General features: G+C 42.5%; 1 protein-coding gene across 1 annotated transcript in view; it reads left to right on the top strand.

The window, feature by feature from the left end:
• The window catches only part of MRC2 (mannose receptor C type 2), an 82,096-nt gene extending 56,291 nt beyond the window's left edge, over positions 1-25,805 (top strand). The window contains 21 exon segments of the mRNA XM_044296874.1: positions 5,249-5,364; positions 5,479-5,627; positions 5,788-6,002; positions 6,321-6,463; positions 8,056-8,158; positions 10,347-10,485; positions 11,822-11,854; positions 11,979-12,139; positions 14,230-14,297; positions 14,706-14,806; positions 15,790-15,935; positions 16,169-16,283; positions 16,373-16,530; positions 17,326-17,431; positions 18,682-18,920; positions 20,306-20,474; positions 20,648-20,797; positions 21,190-21,309; positions 22,209-22,388; positions 23,931-23,957; positions 24,543-25,805. Of these exon segments, the coding sequence (XP_044152809.1) occupies positions 5,249-5,364; positions 5,479-5,627; positions 5,788-6,002; positions 6,321-6,463; positions 8,056-8,158; positions 10,347-10,485; positions 11,822-11,854; positions 11,979-12,139; positions 14,230-14,297; positions 14,706-14,806; positions 15,790-15,935; positions 16,169-16,283; positions 16,373-16,530; positions 17,326-17,431; positions 18,682-18,920; positions 20,306-20,474; positions 20,648-20,797; positions 21,190-21,309; positions 22,209-22,388; positions 23,931-23,957; positions 24,543-24,766 (2,862 nt within the window). The 3' untranslated portion in view covers positions 24,767-25,805.
• Positions 25,806-26,078: the final 273 nt, after the last annotated feature.

Genomic DNA, 26,078 nt, shown 5'->3' with positions numbered 1-26,078 from the left:
TGGTATGAGGTTCTTTTCTTGGAATGCTGTGTTTGGTTTACGCCAAACATGTCCTCTGCTGTTGTGTCCAAATAATTCAATTTTGGACTCATCTGTCCAAAGAACATTATTCCAGAAGTCCTGGTCTTTGTCAACTTTATCTCTGGCAAATGTCAGTCTGGCCTCGATGTTTCTCTTGGAAAGCAAAGGTTTCCTCCTTGCACACCTCCCATGCAAGTTAAACTTGTACAGTCTCTTTCTGATTGTAGAGGCATGTACTTCTACATCAACAGTAGCCAGAGCCTGCTGTAGTTCTCGAGATGACACTTTAGGGTTTTTGGAGACCGCTTTTAGCATCTTGCGGTCTGCTCTTGGGGTGAACTTGCTGGGGCGACCAGTCCTGGGCATGTTGGCAGTTGTTTTGAAAGCCCTCCACTTGTAGACTATCTTCCGGACAGTGGAATGGCTGATTTCAAAATCTTTTGAGATCTTTTTAAATCCCTTCCCAGACTCATAGGCTGCTACAATCTTTTTTCTGAAGTCCTCTGACAGCTCTTTTGCTCTCACCATGGTGCTCACTCTCACTTCAACAGTCAGGAGCACACCAAACTAAATGTCTGAGGTTTAAATAGGGCAAGCCTCATTCAACATGCAGAGTAACGATCTACTAATTATGTGCACCTGGTGTGATATACCTGTGTGAGATCTGAGCCAATTTAAGAGGGAATACATGTGAGGGTGTCCTATCTTTTTCCTCAGTTAGAATAGGCATTTTTGTAGAATGACATTTACAGAAGATCTTGAAAAGACTTTTCTTCAGTTTTCTTTGTTTAGTTGGATTACTTTAATCTCTCTGTATTGTTGAAACGGAGATGAAATAACCTTTTATTAAAAATGTTACAAAAAACCACATGCTTTCAAAGGGTGTCCTAATTTTTTCACATGACTGTAAAGTGCATCTGTGCTTAATCATATATCAATAAAATAGGACAAAGCCACGTCATGAATCCTCACATGTGTATCGTAACCTCAGCGTCTCATATTGGATACTGCGCCTGTGCCGGCATATATCCTAGGAACACGAGATTTCCTCACGTCCCGTGCATGCGTCCCATATTGAGTACTGCGCATGCAGCGGCATATGTCCTAGGAACGTGAGAGAACCCCACGTCCCGCGCATGCGCCCCATATAACCTTGTCCGTCCGTACTGAATATATCAGCTTATGTGGTATACAACAACTGCGCATGTCCAGCAGAGGGATCTCACATTGTTATCATCAAGTAACCATGGTAACCATTATCATGTGGGGCAAGGAAAAAATACACTGGATCGAAGGATGTCTGTTACGGGATCAGCACTAAGCATGAACTTAAGTGCAAATCCCATCGTGGTCGGGGATCAGAGGCAATCCATTGACCTTGTCCCCAGCCACTACATCACTGATGTTGCACGGAATAAGGGGGTGGTGCAAGGTCGGAAATGCTCCACATCGGTGCGTACAACCCAATCAAGGATGTGAGCCTCCGTGCGGAACAGAGGAGAGGGGGGCTTCAACGTCACCTCTCCCCTGCTCCCTCATTCAACAACCAATACACAACTCCCCAACAAAGTTCACGTATCCATGCCATACCACACAATGGTAAATATATCAGTGTCAAATCCCCCAATTCTCTGGTAAATTGCACCCTTTTAATAGAAAACTAGAGCAAAGGAGAAACAGGTTAAAAGGCCTTTTTTGTGGGTCATATTCACATGGAGGCTTTATGTTGGGCGATGTCCTCATGCTCAAGACAACAACTTCCATCCAGATATCCTGAAATAAAAAGAAAAACAGTAAATTAAGATCACCAATCTTGACATACACATTCAGATATAAGGCAGGGACCCCACATGTCTATGATCATACCACCCTAAACTCAACATTCAACCCGTTGGGTTTTAAGGTCTGTAACTGGTAAATCCAGTAAAGTTCACGTTGCTTTAGCATCATTGACCAGTCACCACCCCGGCGTGGCATTGCAACCTGGTCAATGATCCTGAAACGTAAGTCCCTCTCAGTATGTTTTGCTTCCGTGAAGTGCTTTAACACTGGTAGATCCAATTTCTTTTTCCTAATGGTGTATCTGTGCTGATTCAATCTTGTTTTAACATCCCATGTGGTTTCACCCACATAGAAAAGATGACATGGGCATTCCAATAAATACACAACATACGAGGAGTCACAAGTCAGATAATGTTTGATCACATATTCGTCTCCTGTCAGTGGATGTGAAAAAGTACAAACCAGATTCCCAAAAAGTTGGGACACTATACAAATCGTGAATAAAAACTGAATGCAATGATGTGGAGGTGCCAACTTATAATATTTTATTCAGAATAGAACATAAATCACGGAACAAAAGTTTAAACTGAGAAAATGTACCATTTTAAGGGAAAAATATGTTGAATCAGAATTTCATGGTGTCAACAAATCCCCAAAAAGTTGGGACAAGGCCATTTTCACCACTGTGTGGCATCTCCCCTTCTTCTTACAACACTCAACAGACGTCTGGGGACCGAGGAGACCAGTTTCTCAAGTTTAGAAATAGGAATGCTCTCCCATTCTTGTCTAATACAGGCCTCTAACTGTTCAATCGTCTTGGGCCTTCTTTGTTGCACCTTCCTCTTTATGATGCGCCAAATGTTCTCTATAGGTGAAAGATCTGGACTGCAGACTGGCCATTTCAGTACCTGACCCTTCTCCTACGCAGCCATGATGTTGTGATTGATGCAGAATGTGGTCTGGCATTATCTTGTGGAAAAATGCAGGGTCTTCCCTGAAAGAGATGACGTCTGGATGGGAGCATATGTTGTTCTAGAACCTGAATATATTTTTCTACATTGATGGTGCCTTTCCAGACATGCAAGCTGCCCATGCCACACGCACTCATGCAACCCCATACCATCAGAGATGCAGGCTTCTGAACTGAGCATTGATAACAACTTGGGTTGTCCTTGTCCTCTTTGGTCCGGATGACATGGCGTCCCAGATTTCCAAAAAGAACTTTGAATCGTGACTCGTCTGACCACAGAACAGTCTTCCATTTTGCCACACTCAATTTTAAATGATCCCTGGCCCAGTGAAAACGCCTGAGCTTGTGGATCTTGCTTAGAAATGGCTTCTTCTTTGCACTGTAGAGTTTCAGCTGGCAACGGCGGATGGCACGGTGGATTGTGTTCACTGACAATGGTTTCTGGAAGTATTCCTGAGCCCATTCTGTGATTTCCTTTACAGTAGCATTCCTGTTTGTGGTGCAGTGTCGTTTAAGGGCCCGGAGATCACGGGCATCCAATATGGTTTTACGGCCTTGACCCTTACGCACAGAGATTGTTCCAGATTCTCTGAATCTTCGGATGATGTTATGCACAGTTGATGATGATAGATGCAAAGTCTTTGCAATTTTTCGCTGGGTAAGACCTTTCTGATATTGCTCCACTATCTTTCTGCGCAACATTGTGGGAATTGGTGATCCTCTACCCATCTTGGCTTCTGAGAGACACTGCCACTCTGAGAAGCTCTTTTTATACCCAATCATGTTGCCAATTGACCTAATTAGTGTTAATTGGTCTTCCAGCTCTTCGTTATGCTCAAATTTACTTTTTCCAGCCTCTTATTGCTACTTGTCCCAACTTTTGGGGGATTTGTTGACACCGTGAAAATTTGAATCAACGTATTTTTCCTTTAAAATGATACATTTAATCGGATTAAACGTTTGATCTGTCATCTACGTTCTATTACAAATAAAATATTGACATTTGCCATCTCCACATCATTGCATTCAGTTTTTATTCACAATTTTAGTGTCCCAACTTTTTGGGAATCCGGTTTGTAGCACCCCTCAACATAAATGGGCAAATCACACATCCATGGCAAGGAAAGCAGCCCTTCCTTGATGCACCACAATAAGTACTAAACGAGACCTTATTTGTGCCAATGTCTGCCCGCACCAACTGATCCTTAATGTTACATGTGCGCCTATAAGACATCAAAGGAGGATTGACCAGCTCAGGAATATGTTTAAAATTGCTGCCCAAAATGGGCCAGTGTCTCTTCAGAATACCACTGATCCTATCACTGAACGGTGAAACCGTGTAACAAAGGGAATGCATTTAACATCATCTACCTTTGTTACCTCTTTGTCCAGTAAGGACTTCCTGGATTGCAATAGGGCCCTCGCTATATGTTGTTGTATAAGTTTTCTGGGATAGCCTCTCCTGATAAATTTGGTTCCCATCTCTGTCAGTCTAACCACAACATCTTCTCCCCCTTGTACTATCCTCTTAACTCTAAGCAACTAACTATATGGCAATGACCTGACCATACTCCTGGGGTGACAACACAACTGTCATACCTGAGCAAAGTATCTTTATCAGTTACCTTAGTGTATAGATCAGTATACAAGTGATCACCTGATCTGCTCACTGTCACATCCAAAAACTGGATGTCCGTCTCTGAGGCAACAAGTGTAAACGTCTGGGTCAATACTATTGAGGAAGTCACCAAACTGGTTTAGTTCCCCCATAGTGCCGGTCCATAGGAGGAAGATATCGTCTATGTACCGCCCTCACCCCAGAACTAGTCTGAAGTGGTGGCTAACATAGACGTATCTCTCCTACAAGTGTGTCATAAAAATGTTAGCATAATTTGGCGCTACATTTGAACCCATTGCGGTCCCGTGTAATTGAATAAGATATTCATCCTGTAATATAAAATAATTACACGTGAGCACAATCTGTAGGAGTGTGATCAAAAACTCCCTACATTGTATGGAGTAAGATGAATCAATTAGACATCCCCTTACCGCATCAATGCCCCTGACATGTGAGATCGATGTATACAAACTAACTACATCAAAAGATGCCAAAATTACATGTGCTGGAAGATGTATTCTGCTTACTTCATTAAGGAAATGTGTGGTATCCCTTATATATGACTTGGCCCTCTGTACATACGGTGACAGAATCCTGTCTAAGAAGATGGCAACCTGAGAAAAAAGGGAACCATGCCCGACACTATGGGGCACCTACCCTACATAGCGGTATGCTTATATTAAAACTGATTTTGGAGGTGATACAGTAGTGGTGAATACAACAGTAGATCTGAGATTGTGCACCTTCTGCAGGCTTGACGTGGTATCAAAGAAAAATACTGTAGTTTACGGAAAAAGCATTTGCATATTCGGGGTAGTGAGCTTTGTCATTTACACCATGCACTTCTCCTTCTTCAGGGCTGGAGCTGGCACAGTCCATCTTGTTACTGGCTCAGCGATGAGGAATTGACATACAATGAAGCTATTAAATCTTGTTCTGATCGTGCCTCTAGAGTGGTCGTTATCCAGAACAGGTGGGCCTCATGTGATAAAGTTATATGATTCATAACACTAAACGTTTTGCTTGATGTATTTGTATGCATATAGTATGTTTATTATGTCTTAAATCCTTCTTTCTCCTTCCATAGGTTTGACCAGGCTTTTGTTAATAGTCTTCTATATGAGTCTGATGGGAAATATTACTGGACAGCGCTTCAGGATATGAATCGCACTGGAATTTTTCGCTGGTATGGTGGGGAAGAAGTGATTTACACTCACTGGAACAGAAATGAACCCGGTAGGTAACAACATCATGAGAAATCCTATTGATGCCCAAATCCCAGTGGATCACTGGTAATGGTTAGCACAGCTAGTAGTCCCTCTGCTGCTGCCACCATTACGTTGTTTTTGTAATGCTATACAGACTTCATCTTAATAATATGTTCTTCTTCAATTAGGTTACGATAAAGGGGGATGTGTTGTGTTGGCTACTGGAAGGTCTCTTGGTTTGTGGGAGGTAAAGGACTGCAATTCATTCAGATCAAAGTACATCTGTATGCAGACTCTTCTCCCAATGGTCCCTCTGTTACCTGCAGCCCGGCCCACACCTAGCGTTAATGGAAGTTGTCCTGATGACTGGAGCTCTGCACCCAATCTAAGGCATTGCTATAAGGTGAGACAGAATGAAGGCTCTCGCAAAATGGAATGATACTTGAACTGCTTAAATAACTGGATTCGAATAATTGTGAGTACAAGTACAGGGTCGGATTATCCTACCAGGGGATCCTTCAGTGACCCTACTACAAAATGCCCATCAAGCCCTACTGCCATCTGCCCCTGTCACCCTTCCACGTTGTGCCATGTATAATACTGTCTTGATAGGATGCAGGGAGAATGCAGGGCTTCATAAATTACCTCCTATGACTTTTTAGGCTAATTCACAAATATCCCATTTCAGTTACTAATGACAGACCCTCTTTTTCCCATCTAGGTCTTTCATTCAGAGAATCTGAGGGATAAAAAGACTTGGAGATCAGCTCAGCTATCTTGTCGGGAAATTGGGGCTCAGTTGCTTAGTATCTCCAGTGTTGAAGAGGAGCATTATGTTGCCCATCTACTGAACAAAATCTTTGGGTAGGTGTTAACTATTCTGTATTTTCTCCTATTTGCCCAAACTTAGAAATGTAGAGCTTTTTTTGGGGGGGGGGGGGGGGGGGGGAGTTGGTTCACGCCTTTCCAGTGGTTGTCTACAGAATGTGTGCAAATACTGAGTCCGGCCAGCCACCCCTTTGTCTGCATTGTACGGTTTCAGACTGCCATTACCCTACATGCAATATACATTAGCTGCTAGTTTGTGCCAATGAAAAATACAGGGAGTCTCTGAACTGTACCATCCCTGTATTGCATGCCCTGTTAGAGTGTATGGATATGACAGAGGAGGACCCCTCCTCAGCATTCTCCCTCAGCAAAGAAAGGCAGAGGAGCTGCTGCAACTAATGGCATCCACTGTATTGCATAATTTACTCTTCTTTTGACTGTTTTTCATGTACTCATATTCCTCAGATCAGACCCTCAATCTTCATCAAGCCCCCAATTTTTAACAGACCTCAACTCAGACCCCCAATCTTCATCAGACCTTAGATCAGACCCACAATCTCATCAGACCTCAGATTAGACCCTAATCTTTATAGACATCAGACCCCCCAAATTAGACCTTTAATCTGACTCCCAAATCGGACCTCCAATCTTCGCCAGACCTCAGATCAGAAAACAAAATAAATAAAACGTACTTCTTCTGATCTGGACGGTGCTGCCACCTGCGCTCTTCCTGCTGCTTCTGCGCACTATGTCCAGATGCTGTATGCTGTCAGTACACAGCATGGTGCAGTGCCCGGAGAAGACCAGGGAGTGATAAGTAATACCAGCGCTACCCTCACCACTTCCCTATCCTACTGTACTAATAAGCGCTCTCATAATGCACAAACGCATTGACATTTTTCCCTCACTTTTCTCTCCTATAGAGAGAACAATACGGTAAGTCTCTGTTCACACTTTTAGGCCCCATTCACACGACTGTAGTGCCACTGTACCCATATTGCAGACTGCAAACCCTGCACCATGGTGTCGACCCATTGACTTCAACGATTCGGCAATCTGCAAGATGCTGCTAAAAATATGACGTGTTCTATCTTTTGCTGTGTTGAGGCTTGGACACGGAAACACATGGAAGACCTTCACGCCGCAAGAGATAGAATATGTCCTATATTTCGCCACATCTTACGGATCGTGGACCCATTCAAGTCAGTGGGTCCACATTGTAATGTGGAGTTCAAACAGCCGGTGCCCATGTTTTGCAGACCCGCAGTTTGCAGTCTGCAACACGTACACAACGGCACCATGGTCATATGGGGCATCATTCACATTTTCAGTAAGTTTTTTTTTAGCTTTTTGAACAGAATAGCATACAAGTCTATTCTGTCCATAAAAACAAACAGAAACCTGGCCTGTTCGTGCTAAGTCCATGGGATCTATTAGGATATGTTACAAATCAGGTCATAACGCAATCATAAAATTATTCATGGACTACTCCTGGCAATGTCCACTAATCACTGTCTTAAAAGACAATGCTGTCCATTTTGGACAATGACAACCACTTTCATTTTACTGTCCACACTGTGGCATTTTATAGATCGTTATTATAGATGTTACGATCTGCTTTCTCTCAGGGAATCAGATTCTGAAGTCCATGAACAACACTGGTTTTGGATTGGCCTTAGCCGAGGAGATCCCAGTGGTGACCAAAGTTGGGTCTGGAGTGATGGACAAGGGGTAAGTGACTATAAGGATGTTTGTGTGTGCTATTTTGTCATCTTCTTTTTTTATCTTTGATCTGATTTACCAATGATTTTTGTTTAAGCTTTAATTAAAGCTGAAGAATTACTTAAGAATGAACAGCTCATGTAAGAGGAATGTTAAAGGCTATATTCAATGCTACAATACAGTAAATCTAAAATGAAAGTAGCTTGATTCAAAATCTTCAGCTCCTATGCAGATGCATATGTATGATATTGCAGTCATATTCGGTTCCAAATGTCTCCTACTTCTTGCTAAACTATAAAATTGATGTTAGCAAGATGTATTGGACAGATGGTAAGGATGGCAGCAAGGTTAGACTACACAGGGTTGGTGTGTAGTCTGTTACCATGGAGACACAACAGTCTCCTTAGAAGGTATAGATACAAAACTGTTGCAAACTTTAGAAAGTTGCTTGAGCTTTCATTTAGATTAATTTAGAACAGGGGTGGGGAACCTTTTTGTTGCCGAGGGCCATTTGGATATTTGTAACATCATTCGTGGGCCATTCCTTCTGAGGAAGCTGGTTGACCCAGAGATATGCGTGGGGTGTTGTTGTACCTATGCACCATGCCGGCCTATATCTTTTGGCGGCTTACATTTGTCCACATTTAGGACTTGGTAATCATAGGTATGTGTATTGGACGTATTACTTTGTTCTGACAGATGCTTGCAATTGTATACAATGTTTTTAACCTTTGCTTTGTGTTTTTGCGGTTTTGCTTTTTCTATTATTTTTTTTGTTTCATACTAATACCGCGTTTTGCACTATAAGGCTTCTATTTGTTTGGTGTGCCCCCTGATTGTATTCTTTGTCTTTCTTCACAACTGTCCCTGCCTTTGTCCCTTTCTCAGCCTCAGATCTCCCCCCCCCCCCCCTCACCTCCATTATCTTCAAATCAGCCTCCTATGAAACCCCCAGCCTACATCAGCCTCAGATCACACCCCCATCAGACCTCCCAGCCTCAGGTTAGACCCCAATCAGACCCTCTATAGCTTCAGATCAGACCCCCAGCCTCAGTTCAGACCCCAGCCTCAGACCAGACCCAGATCAGACCCCCAGCCTCAGATCAGACCCTCATCAGTCCCTCCCCAGCCCAGCCTTAGATCAGACCCCCATAAAAACCCCCAGCTTAAGCTCAGACCCTCCTCAGACCCTCCCTAGCATTAGATCCGGCCCCCAGCCTCAGATCAGACCCTCATCAGACCCTCCCCAACCTTAGATCAGACCCCTAACAGGCCCCCAGCCTCAGATCAGCCCCCCACCCTCAGATCAGACCTCCGCAGTCTCAGATCAGACCCCCATCAGACCCTTTTCCACCCTCCATTAGCCTTAGATCAGCCCCAATCAGACCTCAAATCAGACATTTAAAATAAATAAATAAACTTCTCCATCTCTGGACGGCGCTGCCTCCTGGAAGATTCACTTTCCCTCCCTGGTCCTCTTCCCGCCGTGCTGTACTGTGACCTGGTAGCGCACAGCGTCAGGTCATAGTGCGCATCTACGTGCACTATATCCTAAAGGTGTATGTATCAGGATGCAGTGCGGGGCTGGAAGAAGGCCAGGGAAGGTGAGCACAGCCAGTGCAGTTCTCACCTTCCTGTGCCTCCCACATGCTAATGACAGCTTCCACATGAAATGATCCCGTGGGCCGGAGGTTCCCCACCCCTGATTTAAAAAGATAAAAATGCTTTTGAGTGTATATATACTTCAGTCATTGTACAGTATTAGAGATCTGAAAAGTAGAGGGTAAATGAAACAAAACATAGAACTGTATTAATTTTTTCATTATTTAACTGAACCTGTGCTATCTGTTTAATACAAGGTAGCAAAATTATTAGTGAGCTACACACTAGAGCAGGCATGCTCAACCTGCGGCCCTCCAGCTGTTGCAAAACTACAACTCTCATCATTCCCTGGCAGCCTACAGCTATCATCCTACAGAAGGGCATCGTGGGAGTTGTAGTTTTACAACAGCTGGAGGGCCACAGGTTGAGCACCCCTGCACTAGAGAGAGAGAACATGTTGAGCCTAACTTGTTGGGACTACATGTGGATGATATGATACTTTCTCCTGAATGTTGTTCTAGTCTATAAACTGGTTTACTAAGTAGGCAGCAAATATTACAAGAACTCTTGTCATCTAGTTTGTTTTTCCTTTTAGTATGCGTACCATAACTTTGACCGCAGCAATCAGGAAAATGATGACATCAGGAGATGCGCAGTGTTAGACCTTTCAACCCTGCAGTGGGTGGCTCTTGAATGTGAGTCTCAGACAGACTGGATTTGCAAGCTTCCTAAAGGTACTATTTTATGAATGAATCACTTACATATGTTTTATGTTTATTAGAAGATAATGTATTATGTTGTTGTTATTATTATTGTAAGAGTTATTAGAAACATTTCCCTGAAAGCCTATTCACTTATGAATGCATGTAACACATCTCATCTTTGGCTATTAAACAAAAGTAGCAGGATTACAAAACCATGGCTGCATTCTTAAAAGAACAGTGTTATACCTGCCTCCAGATTATGAGTGATGAGTGGAGATGATCTGCAATATCAGACACAACCCATGAAAAGGTGTGGTGCTGATCCTGGAAGAAAGTAATGACATTTTTCTAATCCTGTACAACCCCTTTAACCAATGCAGTCTAGCATTGCAGTTAAAGGGATTCTGTCACCAGGTTTGGGACTATAGAGCTGCGGACATGCACGGCTAGATCGCCGCTAGCATGTCCGCAATATATGTGTCCTATAGGGCTGTGTGGTTTTATTTTCTTTAAAAAAGGATTTTATAGATATGTAAATGAGTGTTGAATGTGTCCAAGGGGCTGTACGAATCTTACTTGTGTCCAGCCGTGCCCAGCCACGCCCGCCTGTGAAGGAGCCCAGCACCACCTATGTCTCCTCCTTTCATCAACGATAGATAGCCGTAATCTCACGATGCGCGAGCTCGCGCATGCGCAGTTCTTTCCCTGAGGCTGATGCCAGCACAGGGAAGAAACACTACTGGCACTGCGCATGCGCGAGCTCGCGCATCGCGAGATTACGGCTATCTATCGTTTATGAAAGGAGGAGACATAGGCGGTGCTGGGCACAAGTAAGGTTAGTATAGCCCCTTGGACACATTCAACACTCATTTACATATCTATAAAATTATTTTTTAAAGAAATTAAAACCACACAGCCCTATAGGACAGGTATATTGCGGACATGCTAGCGGCGATCTAGCCGTGCATGTCCGCAGCTCTATAGCCCCAAACCTGGTGACAGAATCCCTTTAACAAAGTGCAACATGACTTACACCATGATTTTTCAAACTATAACTCTCCAGGTGTTGCAGAATTACAACTCCCAGTATACCCGGACAGCTGCAAGGTTAAATAGGACTGAGCTACACATAGGCCATGTAACTGATGAACGTTATGTCATTGGCCTAGGAAGAGGCCTCAGTGCTCACCGGGGTGCCACAGCTAATCAGCGGGGGTGCTGGGAGTCTGACCACCACTGATCAGATATTGATGACCTACCCTGAGGATAGGTCATCAATATATCAATCTTTAAATCACAAGGTGGCTAATGGCTATTATCCCTTTTAATATCATTTTTTAATTTCTGCTACCTCTTTTTTTTCTAGGAACAGGTATTAAAGAGCCAGATGTTCCCAAAGGTGAGCTTTGCTTCCTTTCTTATTCTTTTTCCCATATATTATTTTTATTTCTCTTTGTGCTCTACTTCGCATTTCTTCCGTAGTTGCTGGTATAACAGAACTTTTTGCAATGTCTTCCCATCAGGAAACACAGAGTGGGTCAAATTTGAAAGTGCAGAGTATAAGTTTTTCGAGCATCGCTCCACATGGCTGCAGGCTCAGCGGATTTGCACGTGGTTTAAGGCTGAGTTGGTGTCTGTTCACAGTCAGGGAGATCTCGATTTCCTGGGGCAAAATCTACAAAAGGTACAGAAAATATAATGACCTAGAACTGGGTTCAAATGATTTGTACTTTAATGTTACTACTTAAATCTATGTTCCTACATAACAAACACGTCACGGCCAACTCCAGTGGGTAAACCAGAGCACGGAAATGGTGTGGAAACCAAATAAGCAGCAAAGAGAAGTTCCAGCTCCTGGATAAACTCACAAACTCCTTTACTGATACTTCAGAAAGTCCAAAGTTAAGGAGGAAGGACACACAGCGAGAAATGTATCAAACTGGTGTAAAGTAAAACTTGCCCATAGCAACCAATCAGATTCCACCTTTCATCTTCCAAAGGGGCTGTGAAAAATGAAAGGTGAAATCTGGGCAACTAAGCCAGTTCTACTTTACACCAGTTTGATAAACCTCCCCCACAGTGTGGAAAACAGGGAAGCCACTAACAGGTTTCGAGTGAACAACACAAGCCGTTCCTGATTTGCACACGGCGCGTCCTTACCTTATCAGGATTAGTAAAGGAGTTTGTGACTTTATCCAGGAGATCTTCTATGTTCCTAGATAGGTGCAGGCAGCGTTGTTCTGAATTTGAGGGCCCACCCAGGGCATAAGCACGTTCACATTAAGTAATTTTTTTTTATCGTTGCACATTCAGGTCTTATCATTAAATGGGGTATTCTGATTACCTAAAGTTATCCCCTGACCACAGGATGACGGATAACTGTGAGATCAGGACAGCTGGGACCCCCCACCAATCACGAGAACGAGGGCCCCGTACCCAGTAGAGCCCCCCTAAACAGTGTGGCCATTTGGGCATGCACTCAGCCTCTCTATTCATTTCTATGGGAGTTTCAGAGATAGCAGAATGCTGTAATTCACTGTTAATTTTATTTTTGCCCTCTTGGGACTGTCCGGACTGCCCACATTCACCATACAAACCCAACACACTGTAGTTATGCCCCCTTACTGTCCCCACACAATAGTTATGCCGCCTTAGTGCCCCTTTCGTGTGATGTATGGCTCCATAGTGCCTCTTCACAGTAATTATGTTGCCTTAGTGCCCCCAAACAGTAGTTATGCCCCCATAGTGCCCCCACACAGTAGTTATGCCCTCATAGTCCTCCCACACAGTAGACGTTCTTCTTTGGTGCCCCCACATCTCTGGACCACCCTGCCACTGCGGGCTTTGTAGCAGCTTCTACGGTGGCAGTTCTGGACATGTTCTTTATATGTCTTTCTAGTGGTGGCTCAGTTTTCTGATAGATTTACAAATCCTTTAAATAAGACATAAACTGTAAATATAAAATGTTGTTACCTGAAACCACCACAAGAGGGAACTTGCTGAATACTATTTCATTATTGAGTTAAGTTACAGTGTACAAATGTTATGCAGTGACCATGTTAGCTCTCCCTAATAGTGGCTACAGGCATAAATAGGGTTCTCCAGCAACTTCTAGAATGTGAGCAGGACTGGTTGCCTCTATTTGCGAAGCTGACCAGGAAGACAGAGCCTCACTACATTCTGGCACTTTTATATACTACCTATTGATGGGTTGTCCTGTAAGGCTGCTCAGTCATGATGGCATTTTGTAGACAGTGTAGTGAGGCCTCAACGCTCAGCCCCCTAGGCAGCTTTGCAAGTCGTGGCAACCAGTCCTGCTCATATGCTAGGACAGGCAGCTATTATAGAGCTGGAGAGCCCCTTTAAATAGTTTTTTCAGGGATTCAGGATAGGTCATCAATATTAGATTGGACTAGCACCCGGCACCCCCACTGTTCATCTGTATAGGCCAATCACTAGTGCCATAAATGATACAGTAGACAGAGCAAGGACCAGAAGGTTCCACCCACCGTGTATTAGCTGTGTCGGGGTACTGCAGCTTAGCCGAATGGGAGCTGAACTGCAATAGGTTAGCGCTGGAAACTACACAGTGGACAGAGCCTTCCATCCACTGTAAAGGTTCCAGCACTGACAATTGCCCGAAACAGCTGATCGGACTACATCTATGACTGAGGTATGATTTATGTATGCCTTTATGCATTTAATGTGTACTGTTCTGTTTTCTATTGACATGTGCGGATTTTATTCTCATTTCTCTGTCTTGTTTTTTAAAAGTTCTCTCGGGGACAGGACCAGCACTGGTGGATTGGACTACACACTTATGAAAACGATGCAAGATTTAGGTAAATATTTTTTTCATGTGTAGAGTTTATACAGTTTCCATTGTCTGCTATGGAAGCTGTAATCATCTCTTTGTGCTGAGCTCCCCCTAGTGGTGGCTGAAAGAAAATGCAATGTTTCCGCTTTGGGAACAAAAGGATTTCAATGCTGGTCCCAGCCCCCTAGCCCCCATAGCAGATGCATGGTCTGCCTCTATTTAAAGTATGCCACTGATTTATTAGCCCAAAATGAGTAGATGGCTCCATAGTCTTTAAGTTTTCATTGTACGCTGCAGTGTGGTAATGTTATGCTAAGGGTGTCGGTGGTGATCCAGTGGAACAGCAGACAGGGGTCTGAATGTTGCAGTCTTCATCAGATCATGAACTGGCCTTTTACGTTTTTATAATCTTGTTTCTATTTTTTTTTTTCAGATGGTCAGACAGGTCTGTGCTCAATTTTGTAAATTGGGCTCAAGGACGGCCAGGTCGCATTACTAGAGAGAAGAAATGTGTATACACAATGGCCAACCGTGGTAAGTAAGGGTGATTGAATGGAGACATGGCACAATACTAATACCTATTGTACTGTGTAACACTCCTTGTGTGACACACATGTGTATAAAAGAATCTGTTACCATATACTATAATGTGACTATATTGAAAGCTAGTCTATGGGTATACTGAACAATGTACGGCCAATCAAATTTAGCTGTCATCCTTTAGAGAAGCCAGATATACATTTTTCATAAATGATATTCCTGAACCGAACCAGTCGTGAACACAATGACATGACATTGGATGCTGAACGCACATGCAGTGTTATGTGCTGTAAAAATATCCAAAACCAATACATACATCCATACATATAGTATATGTGTAAGGCTACTTTCACACCTGCGTTCAGGTGTCCGCTCGTGAGCTCCTTTTGAAGGGGCTCACAAGCGGCCCTGAACGCAGCCGTCTGGCCCTAATGCATTCTCAGTGGAGGCGGATCCACTGAGAATGCATCCGTCTGCCAGCGCTCAGCCTCCGCTCAGTGAGCGGACACCTGAACGCTGCAAGCAGCGTTCGGGTGTCCGCCTGGCCGTGCGGAGGCGAGCGGATCCGTTCCGACTTATAATGGAAGTCAATGGGGATGGATCCGCTTGAAGATGACACCATATGGCTCAATCTTCAAGCGGATCCGTCCCCCATTGACTTTCAATGTAAAGTCTGAACGGATCCGCTCAGGCTACTTTCACACTTAGAAATTTTTCTAAGTTATAATGCAGACGGATCCGTTCTGAACGGAGCCACCGTCTGCATTAATATGAGTGGATCCGTTCAGAACGGATCCGCTCGAACGCTAGTGTGAAAGTAGCCTAAGATTGTAATTAATAATCTTTATTTATATAGCGCCACCATATTCCGCAGCGCTTTACTGTTCAGGACCTTTGGTCAAAGAAAAAAAAGGCCATTATAATGTCCAAAAATGTCCAACATATTACTGACACGCAGCATTATGTTTCTAAAACAGAATGGGGTGATCAGAAATGCATCACTGCGCTGCCCTATATCTGTAAAAGGAGCAATGGATCGGCAACACCACTACCCACCCTACCACCTCTACCATCACCCAATGCTGGAGGATGCCCGAAGGGCTGGCTGCCATTTCTGAACAAGGTGAGTTATGGAGAACATGAAACCACATGGTTCTCTGTCAGTCTAGTGGTTGTCATCCAGCCTTCCCAGTAACAAATCTAATTAAGAAATGACTGGATTTTGAAGATGACAGAAGTGGAAGACACAAGAACTTTCACTGAATCAATCTTTGCCTTGTTTTTATGGTGTGCTTTATATTCCAACTGTAAATGTGTCTCATCTTAGTGCTCATTTGTTGACCATATCCATTGCAGTGTTTTGGAGTAAGGGCAGACAGTAAGGTTGACATCAAGACGTGGCAACAGGCTCGAGATTCCTGCAAAATTCTTTCTGCTGAAATTGCCACAATTGACAACTACTTGGAACAAGGTAAATAGCTCTTTGCTTGTCAAGCAAGTGAGTTCATTGCTCGGGACTTCTAAACAGGTCTTAACAAATATATTTTTCTTTTTCGTCAGCTTTCATTACATCCATTCTTCCAAATATTACCACTGACCTTTGGATTGGCCTTCATAATAGTCGACAAAGATTCCAGTGGGAGGAAGGCCAACCATTGTCTTATGTGAATTGGGCTCCAGGTGCCCCATCCAGACAGAGCGCATCCAATGGCAAGATGGTCAGCACTATCTTCTTTTCTATCGTGTCTACAGATGGTAGTATGAGATGCAGTATTGTCCATGGAAAGCCTTCTCATGACATGGGTTTTCTCACCATCAGAAGTGATGGCATAATCCTAGGATATATATTTACCTCCAAATCGGTCAGGGTCTGACTTCTTGGACTCCCACCGCTCCTCAGGATTGGCACTGCAGCTTCACAATAGCATCACAGTTCCACTTGAATGGAACTATGCTGTAGTGTCCAGCACAGCAGGTGACCAGAGCACCAATATGCAGAGAAAACCTGAAGGAGTCTTGGTTCTCTAGAATATTGAGGTCCAAGAAGTCACACGTCTTAATTTTATGGCAAATCCATGCAATGTTATAACATTATAATATGGTAATAAACATTTTAAAGTTTTTGATATACATTTGGTGGTTTCCCCCACCAATCACTAGAATGATGAGAGAAAAGCGCTCGCATATCATGCTGTTTCCCCACTGCAGAAGAAGAAACAAGATGGATTTAATAGAAAGTTTAAAGGCCCGTCTCCATTCAGTCTCCTGCAGTGAGGAGAGAGAGCATGAAATGTGAGTGCTTTTCCCTTCTCGTTCTAGGAATCAGCACTCCGATCACTAGTGATCAAAACTTTTAATATGTCTCTATGACATATCAAAAGTTTTGTGAAAACTTAGTGACCCTTTAACTGTGACAACCAATATTGGGATTAGAAGCTGGCAAAACATAAATGCATTTGTACATGTGGTACTAGATATCTTCTTAATGTGTTTGCAATGTCTTTTATGTGCAGATTAGCTGTGCCGCAGTATGGCATGGTTCACCACCTCTGTTTACCGGACGATGGGAAGACAAACTCTGTCTGGAAAAGTATGGCTACATCTGCCAGATAAACAAAGGTTTGAACTAGTTATTAAACCTACAAAAGAAAAACCTCTCTGTCTAGTCTAAACAGAACACATCACTTGATATCATCCAATCTATAAGCAAAAAAAATTCAAGTGGAAGGGGTATATATATCAAAATATCACTTTATTCTCAAATAATAATTACGGGAAAAGACAGGATGGAAAACAGTATTCAGAGAGCCATAGGGACGTACACAAAAATGGAATCATGTACAATCATGCAATTAAGCATGGATAATCCACAGGTGCAGATAATATTGGCACATGGATGATCGGAATCCTGTGTACTAGCATATGGGAAGTAGCAACCGAGTGAGTGAGCAGCCCACCATAAGACTGCATCCCATATTACAATAACAAGGGGACTACCGATCATACATGAACCTCACATCAGCAAGGAAAACATAATAGTATATACACTTGCAAGGATTCAGTATGGGTGATATAATAAATAGGATCACTAAGTATCACTATAAAACCCCCCCACAACTAGTATTGTGGATCTAGTGTGGATGCCAGCTGGAACCAAAACGTGAGTACGCCCTGTGATATACTACTAAGCGAAAACTGTACCTGAGGACATGGTGACCATGATTGTGAGCCCCTAGAGCGCAAAGAGGTTTGCGCTCTAGGGGCTCACAATCATGGTCACCATGTCCTCAGGTACAGTTTTCGCTTAGTAGTATATCACAGGGCGTACTCACGTTTTGGTTCCAGCTGGCATCCACACTAGATCCACAATACTAGTTGTGGGGGGGTTTTATAGTGATACTTAGTGATCCTATTTATTATATCACCCATACTGAATCCTTGCAAGTGTATATACTATTATGTTTTCCTTGCTGATGTGAGGTTCATGTATGATCGGTAGTCCCCTTGTTATTGTAATATGGGATGCAGTCTTATGGTGGGCTGCTCACTCACTCGGTTGCTACTTCCCATATGCTAGTACACAGGATTCCGATCATCCATGTGCCAATATTATCTGCACCTGTGGATTATCCATGCTTAATTGCATGATTGTACATGATTCCATTTTTGTGTACGTCCCTATGGCTCTCTGAATACTGTTTTCCATCCTGTCTTTTCCCGTAATTATTATTTGAGAATAAAGTGATATTTTGATATATATACCCCTTCCACTTGAATTTTTTTGCTTATAGATTGAACTAGTTATTACCTGTTAATGAAATGAAGCATAGAGGTGTATGCTGTAAGTAAACATATCCCTCTCTTTGCAGTGGCCGCTCTCAGCCCTCCTGCAGAGCCATTTCCATTTCCAACTGGCTCTACTCTGCGCTACAGGAACAATTCTTACCTGATTCTGCAAAAACCAATGACTTGGTCAGATGCCCGACTCCTGTGTGAGACTCGCAACGCTACCTTGGCCAGTATCATCGATCCATTCCAACAGGCTTATTTGACCTTGGCAGCCGTCGGTCAGAAAACCCCTCTGTGGATTGGGCTATCAAATGAAGATGTAAATAAACCTATGTATCATGGATTTAGATTTAGTTCCTGTATTTATGTACATCCCAAATTACTGCATATACTTAAGTGACTACATTTAATAAATCACATGGGTCTCTTGTTCTATTTGCTCTTAAAGGGGTTGCCCACGCCTTTTATATTGATGAGCTGTCCTCCGGATAGGCCATCAATAACCATAATTGGCTAGGGTCCAACACCTGCACCCCTGTCCGTTTAGTTGCAATGACAAAGCTACTGCAGAACTGCTGATCGGCAGGGATGCGGGTGTTGGACCCTAGTCAATCAGATATTGATGGCCTATCCTGCGGATAGGCCATCAGTAGTAAAAATGTTAGAAGACCCCTTTAAAAGGTCACTGAGTTTTCAAAATATGTTTGATATGTCATAGAGGAATATCCAAAGCTTTGATTGGTTGGGGTCTGAGTGCCGAGACCCACACCGATCACTAGAACGAGCAGAGGAGAAGCACTTGCAAAGCGCACTCTCTCCTCACTGACTCTCTCCTCCCTGACGGGCTCAATAGAAGTCTATGGGCCCATTTCAGTTCCGTCCTCTGCATCATGCTATGTGAGCTCTTCTCATTCTAGGGATCGGTGGGGTTCTTATTAGCACTCAGACCCCCACCAATCAAAACTTCTGATATTCCTCTATCTCTCTATAACATATCAAAAGTTTTTGGAAAAGTCATTGACCCTTTAATTAAGGGTCAGTTCACACAGAATTTGCAGTGTACAGTATACAGTATAGCCATACACTGACAAAATTCTGTGCAGACGTATTTCTTAATATCTTGATAATGGTCAAAGCAGAATTTTTCTGTAACTACTACTAGGGGACGCATACTAACTCACTGCATACAGTTCTATTATGGTGTACAGAACTTTATATCTAACTTGGTCTATCCAGGGAATTTGGATCCCTACATCAGAAAAACAATACTCCAACTGTTTAAAGAGATCTTCCGTGATTTTGACACTGATGACCTTACCCTAGGATAGGTCATCATTATCTGATCAGTGCGGGTCTAACACCTGGGACCCCGCCGATCAGCAGAAGGCAGATGTGGTGGCCTTCTCTATGCTTACCAAGCACAGTGCCGTACATATTATAGCGGCTGTGCTTCGTATGGCGCTCAGCTCAAAGTCCGTGCTTGGTGAGCTGCGAGAAGGAGCTCACAGGAGCTGCGAGAAGGAGCTCACAGGAGCGCCACAGCCTTCTCATACAGCTGATCGTCAGGGGTCCCAGGAGTTAGACCCCCACCAATGAGATACTAATGACCTATCCTAGTATCAGTATCAAAATCATGGAAAACCCCTTTAAGGATGTTTTCAGTATATGTGAACTTATTGTATTGTCTCTCTATGTTTATTATAGGGTAGTCGAACATACTCTTGGCTCACAAATGATGGGTTATCGTACACCAACTGGAAAGAAGGAGAACCCCAGTATATAAGTAGCTGTGTATATATGGATGAGCAGGGAACATGGAGCCTGGCCAATTGTGCTCACAAATTGCCTGGAGCTATCTGTAGCTTCAATACTCGTGAGTTTTCCTTTTTTTATGTTATCACTCTATTTGAGTGTTTTATTGTTATAATTTCTTTTTTGCTAGTTACAACAAGGAAGGTGTATGTAAGGGCACACTAGGTGAACTAGGCTGGAAGCTAAAGAATTATCTATTATCCTAGTGTCCTCACATTCTCTTTTTCTGGACAGCATCATCCAAACCTCACAAGTGGAGCTTGAATAGCACTTGCCCTAACTCAATAGGTGACTCTGATTGGATCGCATTCCGTGACTACTGCTACTCCTTCCACATGGAGGTTAATGTGGGTCAGAAGGATGCAGCCAAGAGATGCCAGAAAGGTAATTGGTCATTTATACTTCCAGTCTCTCAAGTATTTGAAATATTTACCTACACTGAGCATCACCACATCCGTTATATCTATTTTTGTTAGACATGGATCTGTCAATATCTAAGGTAATATACTGTATGTTATTTCCAGATAATTATTTCTAAATCCTTGCAGAGGCTTACAAAATCCCTTTGGCTCTGAACCACAAAGCTGTAGGCACTCCATCTGCTGTTTTATGGTATCTCTGCATGGCACTCTCCCCTGTTCTTCTAGAGAAGAATACTTCCATAGAACAGCATTTCGAGAATCTAGAGAAAGTTTCTAGAGTCCAGTAGATCTCAGTGACATTATTGTATAGGATTGTTAGAGTGGTGTAGTGAATTGCTGTTTACTGTCTTACAGTCGGTGGCGAGGTGCTGACCATTGTTGATGAGACGGAAAACTTATTTGTATGGGAGCACCTGCAGACATATGAGAGTCAGTCCAAGGGGGCCTGGCTTGGCATGTCCTTCAGCATCAAAGGTATGAATCTTTTAAGTATCCTATTCTGTAACTCTAACCAGGAAAGTAGTAGGAGGAAGAAGGGGACTTGACATCAGCACTGCCTCGATCCACACAGAGGTAAATTGAAATGCTTTATTAGGACACTCACAACACATTTCGGGACCGGACTAGTCCCTTTCTCATGTACACCAATATATTGGTGATTACCTGACAAAGGGACGGGTGCAGTCCTGAAATGTATTGTAGGTGTACCAATAAAGCCTTTTAACTTACCACTGTCTGGATCGAGGTGGCAGCCCGGTCAAGTAGCTTCTTCATCCTACTAATTTCCTGACTGCATCCAGACCACCCTTGGGTCCTGGTGTGGATCGCAAGCTGCACCTTGGGATTTGACTGAAAGCCTTCTAGGTTGTTGTGTCCTCTATGCAGCTGACTCAGTTGAGCGGCCTGGTTGACTGTTTCTCTCCACCCATTGCACCTACGGTCTATGTTGCACCCTCCCTTGCAGTCTTAAATGTGAATTTTGTGAATGTAGGTATGGAAAGATACATCTTAGTGCCAAGAAGAAAAGATGCATGTCTATGTACCTTCCTATTTTATTTAAGGATACTTAGTTATGCAGCTGACCATGTCTACTGTCAGAAGTCTAAAAGTGATGATGGTCAATGTAGCCAGTGAAGCAGTTGATCCAGATGCTGAAGCAGCCACACAACAGAAACTGCCTTCAGTGTCATATAATTTCTTATGCAACCAGACCAGTGACATCTCGCACTTCTGGCCAGAGATGCAGTCAGCTGCATAACTAGATACCCTAAAATAACATTATTGCGCAGCTTTCAGTAGGTGCCTTGGAGAACAGCTCTGTAAATCTTACTGACTAATTTGGACCTGTGTGCCTTTGTCTTTTGCTATTGCAGAAGGTTCCCTTGTATGGAATGATAACACTCCAGTAAATTACTCCAATTGGGGAAGACAAGACTCAGGTCCCAGTCTACTGAGCCCAAACTCTTGCTACTGGATTGAAGGGAGCAATGGAGTGTGGAGCCTGGGTTCCTGCACCAACATCAGCAAGGGGGTAATTTGCAAATTATCTAGAGGTAAGCTAAATGTTTTATTACTACAGAGCTCATGAAGGCCTGATTTGTCTGTCTACTCAATTGGACCATCCATTTTGGGGACTGCTGATGGGTGCTTCTGACTGTTATCAATTAAAACAGATTAGGGGCTCAATACTGGAAAAAACGCATCAGTTTTATCCCAATGCATTCTAAATGGAAAGCAATCCATCTTACCTTATCTCTGTGTAGCCTCCAATCTTTGTTTTGGCTCACAATCACTGGTGTGTGAACTAGGCCTTACCCCAAGCAGAGAACAGCTTTAAACAGTATTACTCTTTGGAAGTCCAACAGCTCTTAAATTTTAGCGCAAACCACAGATTACAACAGATAGTTGGGGTATCATGAGTGAGAACCCTGTTATCAAGTTATTGACCCTTCTAAGAAAAATGGATTATCCATAATGAGAAGCTAAAACATACATCCAAAATGACCTGCATAAATGTTGAGTCAATGTAATGGATCTAAAAAATTCTGCACCACAATTTTTCTCTAATAGACCTGGAGCAAATCTTAGACTCATTGTTATACCTGGTGCAAATGCTTTTATGTATAATAATCAGAGACATATTTTGTGCAAAGTATATAATGTATTTAGCAATTATTTAACCTGCTAATTAAGCAGGAAATAATTAGTGATGAGCGGAATATTTTGTAGAATATTCATCATATATTTGCGAATTCGCTATTATTTTCTTGATTGCGAAAACCGGCAATGTAATATTCGTATAAAGCATGTGCAATAGAGGCATGGGTCACTTTCGCTACATTTTCCAAGCTGCTAGAATTTTCCTGAGACTGGAGAAAATGGTTGATAGATTGCTCCAATATATTCGTGATAGGGCTAATCAGCAAATAATTTTGGCCCAATACATGAAACTTCCCATTTTAGCAGGTCTGACTACATATTACTGATTGGTGCACTAAGTATTGTAGTGACATCACAGCACTATGTCTGTAGCCTGTATGTATGGACAGCAGAGAAACAGTAATTCCTATCACACTACCTAACACCCTGCACTGGAACCTATCAGCTACACTATATCAGGATCTAACCTACACTGACTATCTCCCACTAACTATCTGTGTACATATATATATATATATATATATATATATATATAGTTAAGATATCTAACTATCCATCTAATGCTGTGTGGAAAGCACAGAACACAGCAATGACACTGCTCTCTCTCTCAGAACTTTAAAAAACTGCAGAAAATGGCTGCTGGAGAGGTTCTTATATAGTAAGGGGTAGGAAACTTTCCTATTGGTTGCTAGGGATGTTGCTAAGCTCAGACATTGCAGCCTTCTCATTGGCCCACAAGCAAGAAGCATGGAGGGATCATGGGTTCAGATGAAAAAAGAAATCTACAATTTTCGAAAATAAGAATACCAGTATATATCACTATATTCTAAATATTTGCAAATTCTCAAAGTGCCAATATTCACAATTAATATTCTCTATTTGAATATTCGCGCCCAACACTAGAAATAATCAGTGTCTTCTGTATCACTTTTTAGCAGAAGAAACCAAATTGGACAGATCTGGTAAGTAATATATCTGCTTGATCACAATGCATAGACACATTAAAGTAAAAGTTCAGATGTTGTCGCTAATTTCCTAAGAAAGTTGCACACCGTAAGCTGTACATAAAGTATATTTTATTCGACCAGCACAATGTTATTCATATCTCCACCCTCATTACACTGCTCCATATAATGGTAAGAAAGTATAAGCGTAATTCTGTAAAAATCACCACATGCCATGTGGTAAAGTCCACACATTGTCCAGCACCAGGTTCAGGATCGTGTGTGGACTTTACAACATGGCATGTGGTAGGTGCTGGTGTCTCAATATGTGATGCTTATATATGTTTGTTAGAATTATTGTCGTGACTGCGACCCCACATTTTTATGTATAATTTGCTGACCATGTTAAGTCCAGGTCACATTGGTTGCTTTTAACTGGTGTTTTGAAGAAAAAAAAAGATTTTGTACAGCTGCGAATTAATAAACATAGTATATTTATTGATATTCTGTATATTGCAACAAGAGAGAAATGTGTTACACATTCGTTAACTGATAGGGGCAGGTAGTAAATCCAGATGTCTAACTAGTTTTTTATCCTTGCAGTTCTACCACCGCACAGCACTGCAGTGGCGGTTGTAGTGCTCTCCACCTTCGCACTGTGTATCTTAATCGTTGTCATCATCTACCTGTACCGCCGCAGGAAGCTCGCAGCTCAGCAAGGAGCTTTCGAGAGTGCCAGATACAGCCGCACCAGTACCGGCCCAGATGGATCAATCGACAAAAACATTCTGGTGTCGGATATGGAAATGAATGAACAACAAGATTAATAAAGAGGGAGAACAGCCATCAGGAAAAAAAACTTTTCATTTTTTCAACCACTGAGGTGGTGTTTGATAACAGAGGGTGCAGGATGCCCCCTTCCGAAATTGAATGTGTACATTGTCAGTGTTATTTGGGGGCTGTTGAGCATTGCTGAGCAATGTATTGCAAGTTACTCCAACATCAAGAAGCCATAATTATGAGCAAGAACCCTGAAAACAGTCCCCTTGTGCCATCTCATATCACCCCACATAGGAAATCTAGCTCAAGATGCGTTCACTCTTAGAAGCGAAAGACAATAAATATGGGGTATTGGGGTAAGTCTCACTGGCAGTGTACATGTGTACTGTTAGCTTAGGACCAAAATGACTGCCATATTGCTCTCTATATCATTTTGTAAATTCTCTGTATTTCTTCTCGTCTGTTTACTCTGCCTGTGACATGTCATTATCCAGTAGATTATTCTCTTTATCTTAAGCTTTTTTTTTTGTAAAATACAGACCAAAAATGTGCCTGGTGCCCGTGCTGGGTGGGAAATTTTATACTGCACTTTGCCAGCAATTGTATTAAATTGCTCATAGAAGCTAAGAGTGAACACACCTTGATAAAAGCTCATCTCACAAACCAAATGAAGTGTCTCAGGTGGTGTACGGAGCATGTAGGTTATCTCCTCTCTGCGGTGATGCCATGGCGAGAGAGAGAACGTTTTTCCCCAATACCTCCATCTCCCATTCATGTGCCAATGTTTGGACATCTTCTGGAACAAAGGATCGACATAGTCCAGGGTCCCATATGCAAGAGCACTATGTGCTAAATTCCAGGGGCTTTAGACATAAGAGGACTATATATGTATGCCCATATGTCCAGGCCTGGCATATAGGTATATGGCCAATGACAATAAACGTGAACGCAATTACTTGTAATATTATCTCTTATTTGTTTGATGCGTGGGTGAATTTATATCCTGTTGCTTTAGGTCTTGTGTCAGCAATGTGACTCACACTTTGCAACATTTTTGTCTCTTCTGGCGAGACAGTGAATCATTTCATCTGAGTATAAATGACCACATAAACATGCTGAAAACTGAATTTACAGCTTTTTCAACTTACAACTTTATGTTGAACAGAAATGGATAATACTTTGTCTTAATTTAGCACACAATATTAAATAGAATTACCAAGAAAATAGAAATTCCACAATTCAACACAAGACGCAGTCGGATGTTCATGTTTCACAAGCCACATATCATTCACAACAGTACATTGTTATGTACATAATTAGAATAATATCTAACAGCAGCCTGTGATGGTTTCTAGGCAG

This window comes from Bufo gargarizans, chromosome 6, assembly GCF_014858855.1.
Source record: "Bufo gargarizans isolate SCDJY-AF-19 chromosome 6, ASM1485885v1, whole genome shotgun sequence".
Taxonomy (NCBI): Eukaryota; Metazoa; Chordata; class Amphibia; order Anura; family Bufonidae; genus Bufo; species Bufo gargarizans.
This window is presented reverse-complemented; position numbering and strand designations above follow the sequence as displayed.